The 18,203-nt window shown below is 32.6% G+C and overlaps 1 protein-coding gene across 1 annotated transcript; it reads left to right on the top strand.

Moving 5' to 3' along the window:
- The first annotated feature begins 7,506 nt into the window (after nt 1-7,506).
- On the top strand, nt 7,507-17,568 carry LOC6643826 (L-ascorbate oxidase). The gene is made up of 4 exons (XM_002067054.4): nt 7,507-7,721; nt 12,898-13,091; nt 14,756-16,837; nt 16,906-17,568. Exons 1-4 carry the CDS (start codon nt 7,580-7,582, stop codon nt 17,305-17,307), a joined length of 2,820 nt encoding a protein of 939 aa, XP_002067090.2. The 5' UTR covers nt 7,507-7,579; the 3' UTR covers nt 17,308-17,568.
- Nucleotides 17,569-18,203: the final 635 nt, after the last annotated feature.

Below are 18,203 nucleotides of genomic sequence, written 5' to 3'. Positions count from 1 at the left end.
TTTACAAAATTATACTTTTGTCTATGTATATCTTATCCGACCTAGCGATCGTTTGATCAATTGAAAAATAGATTTTGAATTGTTTCTGATACGCGTGTTAAATATTGTTCGATTTTAGTGATATCATGTCGTATGTGTAATCAACTTAAAAGCTAAAACTTTTCGCTTTAAAATCTGCAATGTTTCAAAACATTATATACTTACATATTTAACATATCTGAGATTGTTATCTCATAAACGATTATTATTAATTAATGATCTTTTTTATATCTCTTCTTTTCTGGTTTTATGCTTTTGACTGATTTTTTATAAATAGTTGATATTCCCCAAACAATTTAGACTACAATTTCCTTACACTTACATATGTCCAAATATTTATTAAAGCATATTTTTCATTAAAATTCATTATCATATGAAAGACTTCTCACTCGCTGACAAGATGTCAATCGAATTCCTCAAAATAATTTGCTTTTACCATAAGTTTTGTGAACATGCAGCCCATTGGCAACGACAAAAACTTGTCCAAAATTAGATTGAAATCGTATGAGAGAAAAAAAAACCAATCAGACTCGAACATGAGGCTTGGGGTTGGGGCTCTCTACGTCTATAGTCTCGGAGAATCGGAGTAGTCTTATAATTATAATAACAATGCAAATATGCGGCGCTACAACTTTTAATAATAAATGCAGAACCAGAAATCAAGCAGCAAAAGTAGCTGCAGAATCTAGAAGGCGGAAGAGGCCAAGTCGGCAGCGGTTGCTTTTGACTGACATATTGTTAACATACGACCAATCAATGGAATCAAATGATAAACAGGGCTCGAACTCTGTTAAGTGGTTAAAGTTAACATTGGCAATGTCAACAGCCACTGGCAACAGCAGCTGTCAACAAGTGCTGGTTAATTAAACCGGCAAAACGCGTCGATCGCTCCCAATCTCTGGCTGGCTCTCCCACTCGATCGTTGGCACTCTCACATACTCTCGGCCATGTCATGCTCTTTGCCTCTTCATTTTAGAGCTCGGTTACCTCGTTCGTAACTTGTACTGTTATCAGTTAACCCGAGGGCCGTTGTCGTTGTCGTCGTCGTGGTTGTGGTCGTCGTTTTATTGTTAATAAACTGGGCTAAAAAATATAGTATTATTAATGCCTTGATCTTCAAAAGCGCCTTTGTTGCATTCAACCTGAGTTAGTTGCGGTTAAAACTTCGTCGGGAGAGCATCAGTAGCAGTAGTCACTCCGTTAATTGATTAAGCATTTTGGGACCGAAAGTCCTTGCCCACCTTTAAGGTCAGTGCTTATAAAACTGTAAAGGGCTATTACATTAAGAAACTACTTAAAATTCAATTCGTTTTGTGCTTTTCTTTTTTTGTTTTGGGCCTGATTAACTCCCCAATTTAATCTAAAATGCAATAAAATTACTCGCGCCAGATATCATAAGTGATAAGTCGCTTTAATGTGCTGGGATCCAGTGAACCGAGCAAAAAGAGAGACGAAAACAGAGAGCAAAGCATTTGTTTCTTAATTACGGTCCATAAACATTTTATAAACAATTGACCATATACACATTAACTAATACCAAAAGAAGAACAAAAAAAAAAACGTTATAAGAAATCAACGTGATTTTGCGAAATAAAAACTTGTGTAATAGTTATTTTTGCTTCTGTAATCGGATAAATAAGAAAATAAATCATTTTCAATATTTGCATAGCATTCTTAATCTAATAAGGACTTAAAAGAAGAAGGAAAAACGATTTGAAAGCGCATTTGACGAAAATTACTTTCATTGTTAACCTTGATATTTTATGGTTCAGTGTATGACTTAATTGCAATCATAAGAATTTTGTTTATTTGCCTATCAAACATTTGAACAACTTGATTTTTGAAACAGTTCCTACGAAAAAGTATTACTAATAGAATATCTTTGGTTCTAAGGTATTTCTTGCTGTGATAAGGATTTATATGAGCAAAATGATACACAGAACAAAAAAGAAGTATCTAAGCAAAATCTACTAAATCAACTTTTATAGCTATGCCTTTTTTGCTCTTAACTAAACTGTATTTAATAGTTTTAAAATAAAAAATAAGATGCTGACTTAATGTAGACAAATGGCCACTTAAACCGTAAATCATCTAGCAGTATGCAAACGCCTTTTGACATTTGTTTTTAATAGGTATATAAATCAAATAAACAAAAATAACTGTTCAATATAAATAACAGAGTTAGCCCAAAAAACTACTCTTCATCTTCAAAACACTGATATATATCGAAATGTTTGCAATCGTTATAATGACAAATATAATTCCCTTGCAAGTACCAATCAAATTAAAATTCAAACTCTTTAGGTCTAGTCTATGGTCACGTCCTTGACATTGAAAATCAACCAATACATAATTTTTCAATTTATATCAGTCTTTAATCTACGACAATGAATTACCCTCATTAGTATTTACAAAATATTCCTCTATCTGCATCTCAATTGAAACAAAGCTTGGCAAACAGAAAAACAAAAAACCTTCAAACAACCAAACATTTTTTTCTTATGATAGCGCCATAATAACTCATAAAAATCATAAGTCAAAGTTCAATTTGTTTCAATCAACATAAACAAATTAAGGCACGCAATCAAACAAACAAGAAAATCCAGCTTTATTGTTATTATTGTTAAATGCATGAAGGCACGTAGCATATTTTGTTTTTTGTTTTTCGTTTTGAAAACTATTTTTAGCCTTTAGCCACTCAAGTGACTAGCCATAATTAAGTCTTGAGCCGAAGAAGAACATACGCATAAAAAGAAGAGGGAATACCCAACAACAAGCATTAAAAACAGGATGTAACCAACTAATTTGAGGGAATCCCCAACAGATCATATGTAAGAAAAAATTTGTGAAAAAAGAGGGCCTGACTGGTTAACATTTACCCATGTGGACTATTAGATACTCTTGTCCGAAAGATGCTTAATTATCTTTTAGATTTAAGATAATCTTTGCTGATTTTTTGTTGACGAAATTAGCAGAGACAGAGAGAGAGAGAGAGGGAAATTTTTTTCTTGTACAAAACTGAATGGACAGATTGTAAAATAAAGCCAATATCCGATTAGCAATGTTTTTGAACAAATTTCGATTACATAATTTCAACTCTTTTCTATCGATTGTCCTTATAGAACGAATAATTAACCAATCATTATTGTATTTTTAAAAATTAAGCCACAATTAATGGCTTTATCTCATCATGTGTTACCAACCTTTAAACATATTTATTATAACTTTTGTCTAGAGTACCTACTTAATAGAGATACAAATTGACAGGTGGACAAGCAATCGGCATGGCCACCTCTTTTCACCTGGTTAAGCTGCTTAACATCTTTGCCATTCCATCATCTTCTTCACTGTTGCTTTTAATTTTTCTACCTACCTCAACATGTCAAAAAGGAAAAAAAAACATACAACCGAAAAAAAATTCCGAGAAATTCCGCATAAAATGCGGTCAAACCACATATCGAAATTAATTGCAATAATGATCAACTACAAATGATAACAATGCGGACAAACAAATAAATCAAATAGATTCACAAAACTTTCATAATTGTATGTAAAAATGTGAAAATATTATGCAACTTATAACGGAACTTTGCATAACAACTGAACAATCAAAAATAAAACTAAAAAGAAATTAGTTACTCAGTAGTAAAATAGAAGACATTTTTTTTCCACTCTCTGATCGTTAAACTAGTGGAAAAGTCATAATTTGCATTACAAATCGAAAAACAACAAATTTTATGAAAGCAATAAAAACGTTTGGACTTGATTTAGTTAATATGGCTTTTTTAATTTATGTTACCAAAAAATTTTCCACAACCTATTAAATACAATAATAGCAAGAAGTACTTCTAGAGCCAAGTGGTGGCACTTTAGATAGACATCTAAAGCAACTTTGTTCACAATTGCGAGAGAGATTATCTCAAGTGTCGATACTCGAGCGAGCGCAAGACAAAAATGACGAAAACAATTAAAATGATTCATTATGGAACATTCAATATTGATTGTTCCAATTTCCCACAAATTAATATGTAAATGATGGGAGAGCTTACATTTTGACTAGCCTGGTCAGTCAATTGGAACGATTATATGAATATTCATGGGCTTTACCTTAAGAATGGGATTACCCATAGATTATATATACGTACCGACCTTACAATTACCCTTTGATTATGTCTTAAATTTCTAGAACAATGTTTGGAATTTTTATTTTCAATCTCTATTCAATAAACAAAACATTTAATTATCATCAAAAGTATATCTAGAATTGAAAAAGCAATGTTGTAATTTTCATGTCAATATCTATTCAATTAACGAAACATTTAATTAAAAAACTAATATGTCCATTCTTTCTACCTATCACATTGACCACCTAATATACCCTTCCACTGCGCATAAGTAAAGAGTATCAAAAATAAAAAAAGGTGTTAATTTACAGGGATTTTTTTGTTATTTGCTTAAATCTTTTTAAATCTTTTTTGATTGGGGATTTCTTTAGCCTAGTTGTCTACTTATTGTCTGGCCACGTGACTGGGTTAAAAATACTATAGATACATGTTAATTAAAAGTGATTGTAAATCGAAATTAATAAACAATTGACGACATGTAATCGTCATGCTCAGTTAGCCATAGTCATCGCATTCCTAAAGTCTTGAGCTTTGCTCAGATCTTAATTGAGATAAAGTGATTTTGCGAAATTAATTATCGAATTTTAGCAGTTCCGGCTGAAAATTAAATCATCTGCCAAATTAATAAGTGCCAACAGCAACATCTTCTACTTCTTTGCTTATTATTGAATTTTGCATGTTTTTAAATATGTAAGACCCGGGTCACTTAATTCCTAATTAACGGAAGTACCTAAGGACCGAGTCCTTCAAGGTTGTGGCATAAATCTTTAAGACGCTTTAAGTGTTGGCCAAACAACACAAAAAAAACACACACACACACGCGCAACTCACACATACAGAGAAAAGAAAAAGCGTTTGGTTTAAGAAGTGAATGAATACTCTTACATATTTTACACACTTAACTATAGAACTTTAGACACACTTTAAGAATATCGTGCTCCCCCTCGCTAGAGCAATCCTAAAAAGGTGGTGTCATCGGGGTTTATGAAAAGGATTGTGGATTAACGAACACTTTTAAAAGAAGCTGAAACACAAAATATTTGAAAATTTAAGAAATATTAGATCCATTAATTTCAAGAAAAATACCAAATATTATTTTCATCATCCTTTTAGGGTATAAACTTATATTTAGATAACACATAAATCACAGAGATGTTGTTTGTTGAAACCTAATCTTTTCACTGGTAGCCAAGCTTAATATTATTATTTTCAAAATGTTAATATTTGATTTATCAGCATGACATGTCCGCTTTGGGCATCAACAGAAACTAGTTAAAAAGCCGTTTTATATCCATTATAATCAAGCGTAAAGACTTTTTTCTGTTACTTTACATATAAATATGATGGAACCGGTCGAGAAAATATTATCTCATAATAAGTAGATAAATCTATTAATCTATTGAATTTTAGTGAAAATAATTTTCCAAAATTAAGTAGATCAATTTCGAAGGGAAAATTGTGTGTGTGTATAAAGCACCGTGTTACAAATTCTTGAAACAGTTTATACAAACCTGGACAACTATATCGTGATCTATTTTATATATAAATTAAAAAATAGAAAGAAAGCTTGCCACTTTTATCAAATTCTTCATAGATTTATCTACATCTGTTCATCATATATTACGAAATAAATAATCCACAAAATTGGATTGATCGGATAGTTCATACAACCAGTTTCTTGCACACGGGATACCTGCTTAGCTTTTCATTTCTTTTAGTCTATAAACTTTTAGAGTTTCCAAAAATGTTAGCTTTTGTGAAGGGCATTAGCAAGTTGGTTTAATGTATAATAGGCCGGGGCCAAAGAACTTTTTCATATGAAAAATGCTTTACTCAAATTTGATGTTTTTGCTCGCTTTACTTCTCTTTATTTATTTATTTATCTTGTTTTTTTTTTTTGCTTTTGCTTTTCATAATTTATGCGCAATTTTCTTTATATGCGTTGCGTGTATGTGTGTGTGTGTGTGTGTGTGTGTGTGTGTGTGTAAACGCAAGCTCCTTGGAGTTTGGTTTTCATCTGCTTCTTCCTTCAATTCATGGCCATCTTCAGCCAGGCTGGACATTTGGCTTATGAACGTCCGTCCCCTTAAGCGAACGTGAGTCAGAGGCTGTGCGTGTGTGTGTGTGTGCTGTGGGTGTATATGTTTGTATGTATGTGTGTTTGTTAAAGGAACAGCGTGCTAATTAATTAAATTTGTACGTGCTTTGTTTCTCTCTCTCACTCTGTGACTGTGTCTGTGTGTGTGTGTGAGTTGAGCCTCGTCTGCTGACTTGGCCATGTGCTGATAGGCCCTGGCATCTGGCTAATAGCAACAGTGAGCGTATGAGTGATATTTACAGTCAACCGTAAATCATACTTAACTTAATATACAGAATGTGTATATATATACATACATTCTATCTACAAATACATACATATACCATATAGAATAGTTGGTCTTAAGGGACATGAATGTGTTCGGGTCAATAGCAAACTTATTTACGAGAAAAGGGTAACATTTTCCTTACCTCGTAAACTTTTTAAATTAAATGGATGGATTAAGACCTATATAGGCCATATAAACAGTATTAATCTAAGCATATATTTCTATATTATCTACATACATATCTCAAGGGTCTAATTCCAGCAAGTATTCTGCCCAAAACCAATAAACAAGTCTGTTCATACAACCTTAGCATTATTATTATATATGAAGGATTTTAAGAAAGTCTTATAATATCATCTGAAATTACTATATATTTAATAATTTTGAATCCAAAAAATACTTTTTAATTAATATATATTTCAATCGATTTTGATATCCAAGTACCTAATTTTCGATTGTTCACTTTTAAAATATATTTTTAAGTATCTAATCTATTAGACATTTATTGGTTGTTTCATTTTATTGTAATTGCATTCCAAATACTTTACCAATAGCAGTTATTCGTTAGAAGTAGTTATATGTTATATATAGGTTGTGCTTTCTCTTCATGCCTTAATCCTCTGCATGTATGTGATTTAAATTATTGTATTAACACTAAGCCTCGATAAATACCTATTAAATATTGATTATAATTTAAACAATTGCCTATATAATATTCTTATATGTCATTACTTTTTCCTCATTTGCAGCCAATTAGAAGCCACAAAGTCAACAAACACTTCCGCATAACAATCCAATATAGCCAAAAACCAAATATAACGACCACAACAAATAACCGGCAATTATAGAGGGGGAAAAAATCGAGTTTTTTGTTTTTTTTTGTTGTTGCTCGTTTGGATCCCTCTGATGACTGTGTTAATATAATATTTTTGCGAACCCCAACACAAAACTAGAAACAACAGCAGCCGCAACAACAACAACATTAGCAAAAATAATTACAACAACCAATAACCGCAAATTAAATAAAACGTAAACCATAATTATGACAAAATGAGCGACAAACAAACAAAACTAAAGTTGGCTATGAGAAGCAACATGCAGCTTAACAGAAGTTTAACAGTCATGTTAATAATGCTGATACCACAGTTTGTGAGTCTCAACAGTGGTCTCAAAACTGTAAATGCCGCAACGGGTGAGTTTTAATACCCTATAATTGTAATATGATTTCAAATAACAGTAAAAATTATTGGTAATTAAATAAGTTTAAAGAGTTTTTTAATGATACCAATGCAGAACTCTGGGTAGGTGATAAGAATTAAAAGAACTTTTGAAATAATATGACTCTGAAACGTTTTTAAATTCAAGTTTTAGATGGAAAAGGTTTTTAAATCAGTAAATAAGAAAATAAAAATTCACATTGTAATTCTATGCTTTATTCACTACTTTAAGTGACTATATTTCTGAAGATAGTAATACCCATTTTACTGGGTATCGCCAAGTCGATTAGGTGCTGTAGTTTCTTCACCTAGGAATACAATTAGAAAAAATTCACACTCTTTGTGAAAGAAGACCTTGGCCAATATAAATCGTCTTCATTAGCATAAAAATAATATTTAAACATTGTAAACAATTATTGGCAAATGCTCGTACACATCTTGCTTCTCGCTTTTTTTCTGGTTTTTGCGCAAGTACTTAACAATAAATGCTAAAAACAAAACAAGCAAAAACCAAAAGCAAAACCAAAGGCAACAGCAATCATAATAATGGCCATAACGAGCCAGACAGCCACCAACCAAGAGAAAAGAGTAGTCAATAAATGCTTTGAGCCGTTAATGCTTGAAATGGCCCTAACGGAGTGGATGTAAAAATCGCATACTCGTACATATATGTAATTTATATGCCAAACAGCTGCTGACGTTAGACAAAAGCAAACAAACATTAACCAATGATAACCTTCTGACATAAAACATAAGATATCGGCATTTCTAATACCCTAACTTAGAATACTAGAAATTACTTAAGAAATTGGAAATTTATAAACAATTGCAAGATTGATCTAGTAAACATACAAAATACTAAACTGCATGTTTTTTTAAGATTTAAATGAATTGAAAAATTTAAAGAATAAAGTAATTAATAATATGCCTTACAATTATTCGAATAATTGAAGATGTAGAAACTTAAATTTAATATATATATTATATATTATATATTATATATTATATATTATATATTATATATTATATATTATATATTATATATTATATATTATATATTATATATTATATATTATATATTATATATTATATATTATATATTATATATTATATATTATATATTATATATTATATATTACATATTCTTCTATAGTGCAGGTCTCTAGTCATAGCTAATATACTTCATTTCGTAAGTGTACGGCAAATAAAAACGAATAACAACAGCTCAGTAAGAGGATGAACTCGAGAGGCACATGTGTCCACAGAAAACCATTTTTCATTCAAATTCTAAATGTATTGATATGATGTTTCGTCACATAAATAATGCAAAATCATAATGTGTTGAAAAAAAAATTGTGGAAAAATTGAAAACCAATGCTTTAAAAATACAGTTCATTATTACATATATATGTACATATATATGTACATACCTGAATCTTATATACACTCTGCTTACTGACAATTTTTAAAGCAAATTTTTCAACTATTTAAGATTAACTAATCGAATAGTTAACTACTGCATATATGTATACATCAATCAAAATATTTGAATATTCAAATATTTACATTTTAGTTCCTTGACATTAGTTAGTTTATATGTTTATATGTGATCCACTGATATCAATAAAAACTTGCGTTTCAAAAGTAGACAAAATATCTGAAGACATGTATATGATGTTCAATTTTTTGAATTTCATTCGACAACAATTTGATGTGTATTCTTATAATGATTAAATTTTTAAAAATTTGTTGAGATTCAAATTATATATATATAAAAGTTCTGCAATCAGTGATTCGATAACAATATTGTTATCATCTCAACATTAATTGCAAATTGCTGGTAGTAAGAAAATAGTAGGAAAACTATTTTTAATACATTTTTAATTGGCCTTCAATGTCATAATATTACTTAGAAATGATAAGAAATCAAAAATCTAAACCCACCAATTATTTTGCGATCATCCCAAGAGCTCGCACTTATTTATTGTAGTAGAACCAGCTAAGTCATAAATTTTGTTAAGTCCACGATAACACATAATATATAGAGAAATGTACACATGTTCGTAACACGGTTTTGATCTCGCACGGTTTTTGAAATGAAAGAGATATATTTTGGAAAAATTACTTACTTTAATCAAAACAAAAATATAAGTTCTGAAAATGTCGTTGAATTTGACATCGAGAATTATAAGTATAATACATTTACAGGTAAATTTTTTCAAAATCCACTTTCCAATGTTAGAAAGTTATACCATGAATAAGAAAGATATTTTTTTTTTCCAATTTTGAAACATAAATTGCTAAATTGCAGCATATTTAAAAATGATATCGATACGATTTTTGACAAAAAAAAATTAAACATCATGATATTTTGCAAAGATTGGCAAAAAAAATTAGTTCTGGAGTTTATAATGAAGATTGAAAAACATTTTACCAACACATAAATACATTAATTTTAATTTTAATTTAAATGCTTTAGAAATAGACCGTATTAGAGCTTCATAAAATTAAGGTTTATTGGAATATTTTGGAATATTTATTGGCATTTTTGTCTTGCTTGATAAGAAAACTCGAACGTGACTAACATTTAAATTTAAAAACATTAAATTGAGATTTTCGAAAATCGGTTATAATTTGCCAAGGTTATATATTAGCAAAGATTTAAAATTTTAACAATATAATAAATTTTTAAAATTCATTTTTGTCCTTGGTTTTTATTCTTTTGTTTAAAACTATATTTTGGTAAATGAATAAGCATAAAATCAACATTTAATTGAGTGAAAATTAAAGAGCACCGTGATAACATGGGGCTCCCCAAGGCGCTATATTGCTAGGCCGGCAGTGACTTATACTAGAAAAGAAACTTGGAAATTATTTTCTAGCAGGAGAAGGGAGTAGTTAATACATCAAGGTATCAAATTTCAACGAGATGTTAATTCTCTATTTAAGCAGTATGAAGAAGCTTAACACAAAATAACCAAATGAAATAAGCAACAAAAGGTTATTTTATTTATTTTTCTTTTCCCAAAAAAAAATAGAGAAGACTAATCGCTAGCGAACATGTTTGCTTTGTAACTTATTAACTGTTAAAGATACTTTTTAGGTTCAGATTTTATACAAATTTTTGTTCAACTTACACGTTTTTTTTCAGGGTCCTACTTATACAATATTTATCTTTGGGTAAAGCAAGGGATATGTGTTGCTATTATTTAAGTGATACATACAATTTAAGTAACAAAACGAAAACAAAGTGTTTTGAATAATCAGTATTCTATACTTTACTTATAGTATATTTTAAATATTGAATATTATTTTGAATATTGGCTATTAATTCACAACCTGATTAGATAATATCTTAAGCTGAATAAGTGTTCTTTAACAGCTTAAATCAAAGCTTTATTTTTTTTTTAATTAACTGAACTATCTTCCATATAGTATGCTTGTATACGTGATCGCACTCACATTCTTTGTTTTTTTACTAAATTAAGACCACATTATAACTGAGTTTTTGTTTCTTTTTTTATGACTATTATGCCAACTGGCGGCTTCTTTAGGAAGATTAGCCGTCTACAAGCAAACACTTGAAATCGCTTAAGAATACTAATAATATGGCATAAAATCGTTCATATCATGCTTACGCATTGCACAAACAAATAATCAGATATAGTATATGTCTTGTGAATAAGCCTATCCAAAGTGCAGGTGCAACCGGATCCAGTTTTACATATAGCCAGATCTCTGGATCTCTATCTTTGCCTCTCTGTCTCTCTGTCTTGGTGAAATGAATCAGCAATTAATAATTTGCCTGACCTGATTTACATCTTAACTGCTGGCATGTGTGACATATTTAAATAGTAATAAAGCTGACAGATGTTCAAGCATCTAAAGGTTAAAACAAGTTCTGATTTTCTGAAGTAAATTCTGGACTCTTTTTTAGGTAACGATTAGTCACTGATTAATTGTTTAATTTCACCCATCAAAAAACAATTAAATCGAACTTATAGCTTAACATTCCATTCCATTTTAGCCTTGCCTACGTTAATGGAATTCTTCTGAATGTACTTTACTCTTTAATAACATATTTCTAGACTTAGAGACTTAGAGACTGTTTGGGATTTTTGATCTTAATAATAACTACGTATTAAATATTGAAAATTATTTTCTACATATAATAGAGAATTTATTTACTTACAATATATAAGTTTTTGTAATACAATTGAATACAATATTTACTTAAACAAAGTCATATTATTTAAATTTTAGTCTATTAAATTTCGAATCGAAATGCCAAAACGTATTCGATGACTTTACAAGGGATACCATATAATTAAAGTATACACTATTAAAAACGGGTTCCAAACATTTAGATATAAAAAAGTATTCAACGTCTATAAAATCACAAAACTCACATTGAATTAAAGAAAAAGGTAAAGAAATTAATTATACTTTGCGTTTTATAAATGACAATGGAATCTCTTCAAGTAATATGGCTAAGTATGAACTCTAACTTTAAGTATGATAACTAAACAACCCACAACTTTAAAAATAATTTAATATAATTTATTTAAGTAAGATCGTTGCTGGTTCTTTAACAAGGCTTATAAAGTAGTGATAAAGCGTTTTAGATTATAATCATTGGAGAAGCACTAAGACAGCGTCTAAATTTAATCTAAACCGAAAATACACCTAACAAATAATCGTCATTCAAGCTTCTTTCTAACAATTTTGTCATTAACCTCTTTCTTAATGGCCTTATGCAGTTTCTGTCATTTTAAGTAATTGCAGTTCAATCACCTTCAAAAAAATAATTAACACAGAACAAACAAATAATCTAGAGACACATTTTTTCCTACCCCCAGCACTCTGAGTTTAATTAAATGAATTATAAATTACGAATTTTGAGCGCGTGACAATATTTCGTTTGTTTGTTTTTTCTTTTTTGTGTTTACTGTTTCTTTGCTCTTCAGCCACAGACAACAAAAGAATTGTTATTACTTTTTATTTGTATTTGCTTTTGCTTTGTTTTTATGGCCATGTGAATTGTATGTGCGCTCGGCTTATTGTTGTCAAAGCAAACAGAACGAAAACATATATTAAATTTATTAAAAAAAATCAACCAAAATAATGAAATAAAATATTAATTTTTTGCAGCTGCAGCAGCAGGCAGTACATTTTGCCTATACCAGGAGCAGAATAGTACCCATCGCAAAGAGTTGGGCGCTGTTTGGTTTGGCGCACGGGATCCTTGCCTGGTGTACACATGCGCAGCAGGTGTGGAGACAGATGCCCCACAAGCCCACATAGTCGTCACCCAGGTGGATTGCAATGAGTTTTATTGCGATGTGGTAAGTAAATTACAACTTTTCCATGACTTCCGATGATTGTGATTAGAACTTTGAGGGCATAAAAGTCATTAGAAGTGGATTTAGTTAAAAGCTACACATTGTGGTTTTAAGTGGTCCGTTTTAGATTAATATATGTGTTACTTTTTCACGCCTAATGCTTATCTCATCGCTTAGTTTACTTTGAGGACTGGTTAGTATTATACTATTTGCGGGATATCCACTTGAGTCATCAGGTTATTTCTTTACAACTTTTTAACTTGTATTTTGCCTGCATTATAGGGAATTTTCTAACGCCTATATATCTCATTATTCATCAAAATTAGCATTAAACAACATACAGTGATATTTTGATTCACTTTGTTGTACTATATACCAAGTCCAGGCACACCCATACAAGTTTTTGTTTTATCTTTACCCTGGCTACACCTGTAGACTACAAAATGAAATGACCTACAAATCAGAGTAAAGTTATCATATGTTTTTTACATGATACAATTTTGATAAAATACTGTAGAAATGTAGGCTATTTTGTTTTACTGTTAATTATCTAGTTTATCTATAATCGCAGTTTACCTTACGACTAATAATTCATTATGGTCGTCAAATCAAATTTCGCACAGAGGCTAAAAACTAATCCAAATTTATAACAATCGTTTAATATATGTATAAGAAAGTTATACAGTCCTCGGTAGATGAGTTGTCTAAGTGGACAAAGTGAACATCTAAGATCGGGGTTCGAGTTCCAGGCTAGTGTAACGATGTAGTTATCTTCTAAGCCGATACTATGGCTATCGGCTTAGAAGATAACTAAATCGTTTTCATTACTGGTGCTTGTAATATATAGTTAGGTCAACAGTTTACGATTATATCGTATACTGATAATAATATAAATAATAATAATAACAAAACTGATTGCTCTAGAATATAATTTTGGACCGATTAATATAGTAGTCCAATATCTATAGTTGATACCTTAAGTATGGGACTATATCTTAGGTATGGGTACCGCACTAAAGAACTATGAAGATCTAGGATCACTTTGCATTGATTCAGATTGGCGGACATACAGACAAAAAAACATAACTAAGTGTACTCATATTTTTGTGCTAATCAACCAAATAAATATTTTGCCATTAACAGAGAGTAAAATGAATAAATAGCAGTTTTTCAAAAACAGATGACACCAGATGCCGTCGAGTCTGTTGAAAATTAAGAAAACATAAAACAAGGTTTTCCGACATATGTGAAAAAAAAGATAAATAAGAAAGTATGGAAGAAGATATACAAAAGGAAGATATACCTAATATTATATATGTATGTAAGTCTGAATGCAAATGAGTCACTTTGAAAGAATGCCAAAAGTGATCAAGTTTGAGTTTCAAGTTATGACCATTGCAGTTTAGCTTGCTTATGACCATTGCAGCTGCATATATTTTGACATTCCCTAAGATAGTTTGGTCCTAGTTTAAGAACCTTTTTTCTAAATTAAATATTCTTTAAGTTTACTTTCATAACCATTTTTTGAGTTAATTTTGCTAACGATGTTGAATCTTCATCCTTAACCTATCTTAAAGCTATGGTTAAAAGTTACGATTCTTAAGCCGATTCTCAGATGTTCTTTTGCCTAAACTCTCAAAACCTTAATTTGTTTGTGTTTTTTGCAGGGATCTGAACTACGTAAAGTTCCTGGAAGCTGTTGCGGTGAATGTGTTCGCACTCATTGCCAGCACAACAATACTCTCTATAGTGTGGGTCAATCCTGGCACAATGATGCCGACTGCACCCTGTTGGAATGTGGACAACTTGAAAATGGTCAAATAATCATCAACACTTATCAGCGGAATTGTCCACCCGTAGACGAAAAATGTCCGCATATAGAAACTCGGAACTGTTGTCCCATTTGTCGACCTGTTCCTATAGCACGGGCAGAGGAATTTCAAGAGGAGATATCTGAGGATATTTGGACAGCGGAATGGTATAGGCAACATCCTTGTGTCCGCGAATGCCAGGTGAATGGGGAGCCTATGACCTGTCACTATACATTTGTTGTCGAATGGTATCAGACGTTCTCCAAGGCTTGCTATGATTGTCCACTCAATCTCACAGACTGTGCACGTCAGCATTGTGTGATGGGCGATGGCCTGGAACGAGGCATTACCGTGGTGAATCGCATGATGCCTGGTCCAGCAATTGAGGTCTGTGAAGGTGATCAAATTGTGGTGGATGTGCAGAATAGTTTACTGGGTGAAAGCACTAGCATACACTGGCATGGCTTGCATCAGAAGAGCACACCCTATATGGATGGAACACCGCATATCACGCAATGCCCCATAACTCCACATGCCACTTTCCGGTATAGTTTTCCCGCCGACAACTCTGGCACTCATTTCTGGCACTCACATACGGGTATGCAACGTGGGGATGGAATGTTCGGAGCCCTGGTCATACGGAAACCGAAATCAACGGAGCCTCATGGAGGACTATACGATTTCGATTTGAGTGAACATGTGATGGTCGTTCAAGATTGGATACACGATGCGGGAGCTAGTATATTTGCGTTCCATCATCATTCCCGTGGCGATAATAAGCCGCATAATTTGCTTATCAATGGCAGGGGACGTTATTACAATCGCATCTGGGCGGAGGCCAAGCAAAACCATCAAAGACGAACAGGTGCTCCAGCACAGAGGCAGCTGTTCCCCAAATCTGAGGTGGATGCAGTCCAAAACTTGCCGCGACAGGCTCGTCTAGCCAAAGCCAATACCACCCGCCTGCATCCGGTCAACTCGACATCCAGTCATTCACGTAAACGTCGAGGAAATCTGAATCAAATTCCTCTGGAGCTGGTTCCCCATCAAGTTTATACCGTGCGACGCGGTTTTCGTTATCGTTTTCGTCTAATAAATGCCGAGTATCTCAATTGTCCTATTGTCTTGTCGATGGATAAACACAATTTGACGGCCATAAATTCTGATAGCTATGACATCGAAGCGATGGATGTGGGTTCCATTGTTACCTATTCCGGGGAACGCTTTGATTTTGTATTGAATGCCAATCAGGAGGTGGGCAACTATTGGATACGTCTCAAGGGCTTAATGGACTGCAGCGAACTCTTCACCTCAGCCTTCCAGGTGGCGATTCTACGCTATGAAGGGGCACCTGATGAGGAGCCAAGCGAAGAGTTGAGCTATGCCCACAAGGCCGAGGGTATAGAGCTGAATGTTATGAATCGTGGACCTGGCTATCCGGATACCAAAACAGCAGCCGAAATGCGTGCCTTGCCCATCTATGATCACGTTTCGGGCATCGACGATGATACGTTACAGCCGGAAGTGGACTACAAATTCTTTGTTTACTATGATTTCTATGCCAAGGATAATCCAGACTTTCATTCACACGATTTGTATGGCATGCAAATGAATCTGACACAACCGAATCTGTTGTACACTCCACAATTGAATCATATAACATTGGAATTTCCATCGTTGGCTTTGCTACCGTCCAGGCATCTCTTGAGCGATTCAGATTTCTGCAATGACACAAGTCTGGCAGAGCAGGGCATCGATTGCCGCACTGAGTTCTGTAAATGTCATCATGTGCTTCAGGTTCCATTGGGCGCCGTGGTGGAGTTGATTATAGTTGATGAAGGATTTACCTACTATGCCAATCATCCCTTTCATTTGCATGGCAATGCTTTTCGAGTTGTGGGCCTGGAGCGTTTGGGTGAAAATGTTACTATTGAAATGGTAAGTAAACCTAAAGAATAAGAATCTCAAGAGGGGGTTTTAATAATAAATTTTCTTGTTATACTCAGATCAAACAACTCGATCAGTTTAATTTGCTTAAACGCAATCTGGATAATCCCCCAGTAAAAGACACGGTTACTGTTCCAGATGGCGGCTATACCATCATACGCTTTGAGGCCTCCAATCCAGGCTATTGGCTCTTCCATTGTCACATTGAATTCCATGCTGAAATCGGAATGGCCTTGGTCTTTAAAGTGGGCAATGATGATCAAATGCTTCCCGTGCCAGCAAATTTTCCCACCTGTGGTGATTACTCACCCGACAATCGTGCCGAGGCCACAACTTCCCCCGATGGCAGTTTTAGCAGTATTTCTACAGCAGCCCCAGATGAAATGGACGATGGTGGAAGTGCAGCTGTTAGCCTGTCTATACCACTTCTGGTCCTTTTGGTCAGTTTATATTTAGTCTGATGACACTTTATTCTTGAGGCTGGCGCTCCGATGACACTCTAACACAACTTGACTTGCCAAAAAGTGAGAAAAACCCCAAAAAAAAAATGAAAATTCATCACTTTAGTGTTATTATTTATTAATTGGCATCGTTATGGAATTTACTTGAGAAATTGTTTAAATTAATAGATTTTAAATAAGTTATATCCTAGATTAAAACATCTGTGATTGTCTATCAAGCAGCATATTCTGTTAATAAATTATTTGCATAATTACACTTAACAATTTCACTACAATTAATAGAAACAACAAATTCGTTCAGCGATTCGAACTTGTTGTGTACCAAAAACAGCTGAGTTTTAAATATTTTTGAACATGTTGAAATTGTGAAGCAAAATTATTAAATGTGGAGAGCCCTTTTCGTCCTTTTCTTATGTAAAATTGCATTCTCGTTGAAGGTAAAGGAAAGCCAAATATCATTTTTTTTACTGCATAGTTAAGGAAAAACCTTCGTCGTCAACAGCCTACATGGCGGATGCTTAACTTTCTCTGTGAGTTTTGGTTGTAATCAAAATATTTTACAAGCCATTGCAAAACTAAATATATATGTTACAAAAACCAAAATCCATTTACTTAATCTTAAAAAATCGAACGCCCATTCAATAGAGATATTTGACAGGCAATATATGTATACTAGGCAAGCCTTTTCTAATGTTATATCACTTATTTTAGATCGGCTTGGATACTTCCTGTGCTAGACCAACACGATGCTTATTTCTTATAGAACTGAACTGTGTCTTAAAAATGTTTGTTGAAAGACCACTTTTTAGATATCTAACGAATATATATCTAACGAATATATATTCGTTCGATTTAAATTACTTTCTTTTGTTCCTTCACGAAAAAAAGAGATAAAA

The sequence above is a fragment of the Drosophila willistoni genome (assembly GCF_018902025.1).
Source record: "Drosophila willistoni isolate 14030-0811.24 chromosome 2R unlocalized genomic scaffold, UCI_dwil_1.1 Seg167, whole genome shotgun sequence".
In the NCBI taxonomy this organism is placed as follows: domain Eukaryota; kingdom Metazoa; phylum Arthropoda; class Insecta; order Diptera; family Drosophilidae; genus Drosophila; species Drosophila willistoni.
The sequence above is the reverse complement of the archived record's forward strand: the minus strand, read 5'-3'. Positions and strand labels throughout refer to the sequence as shown.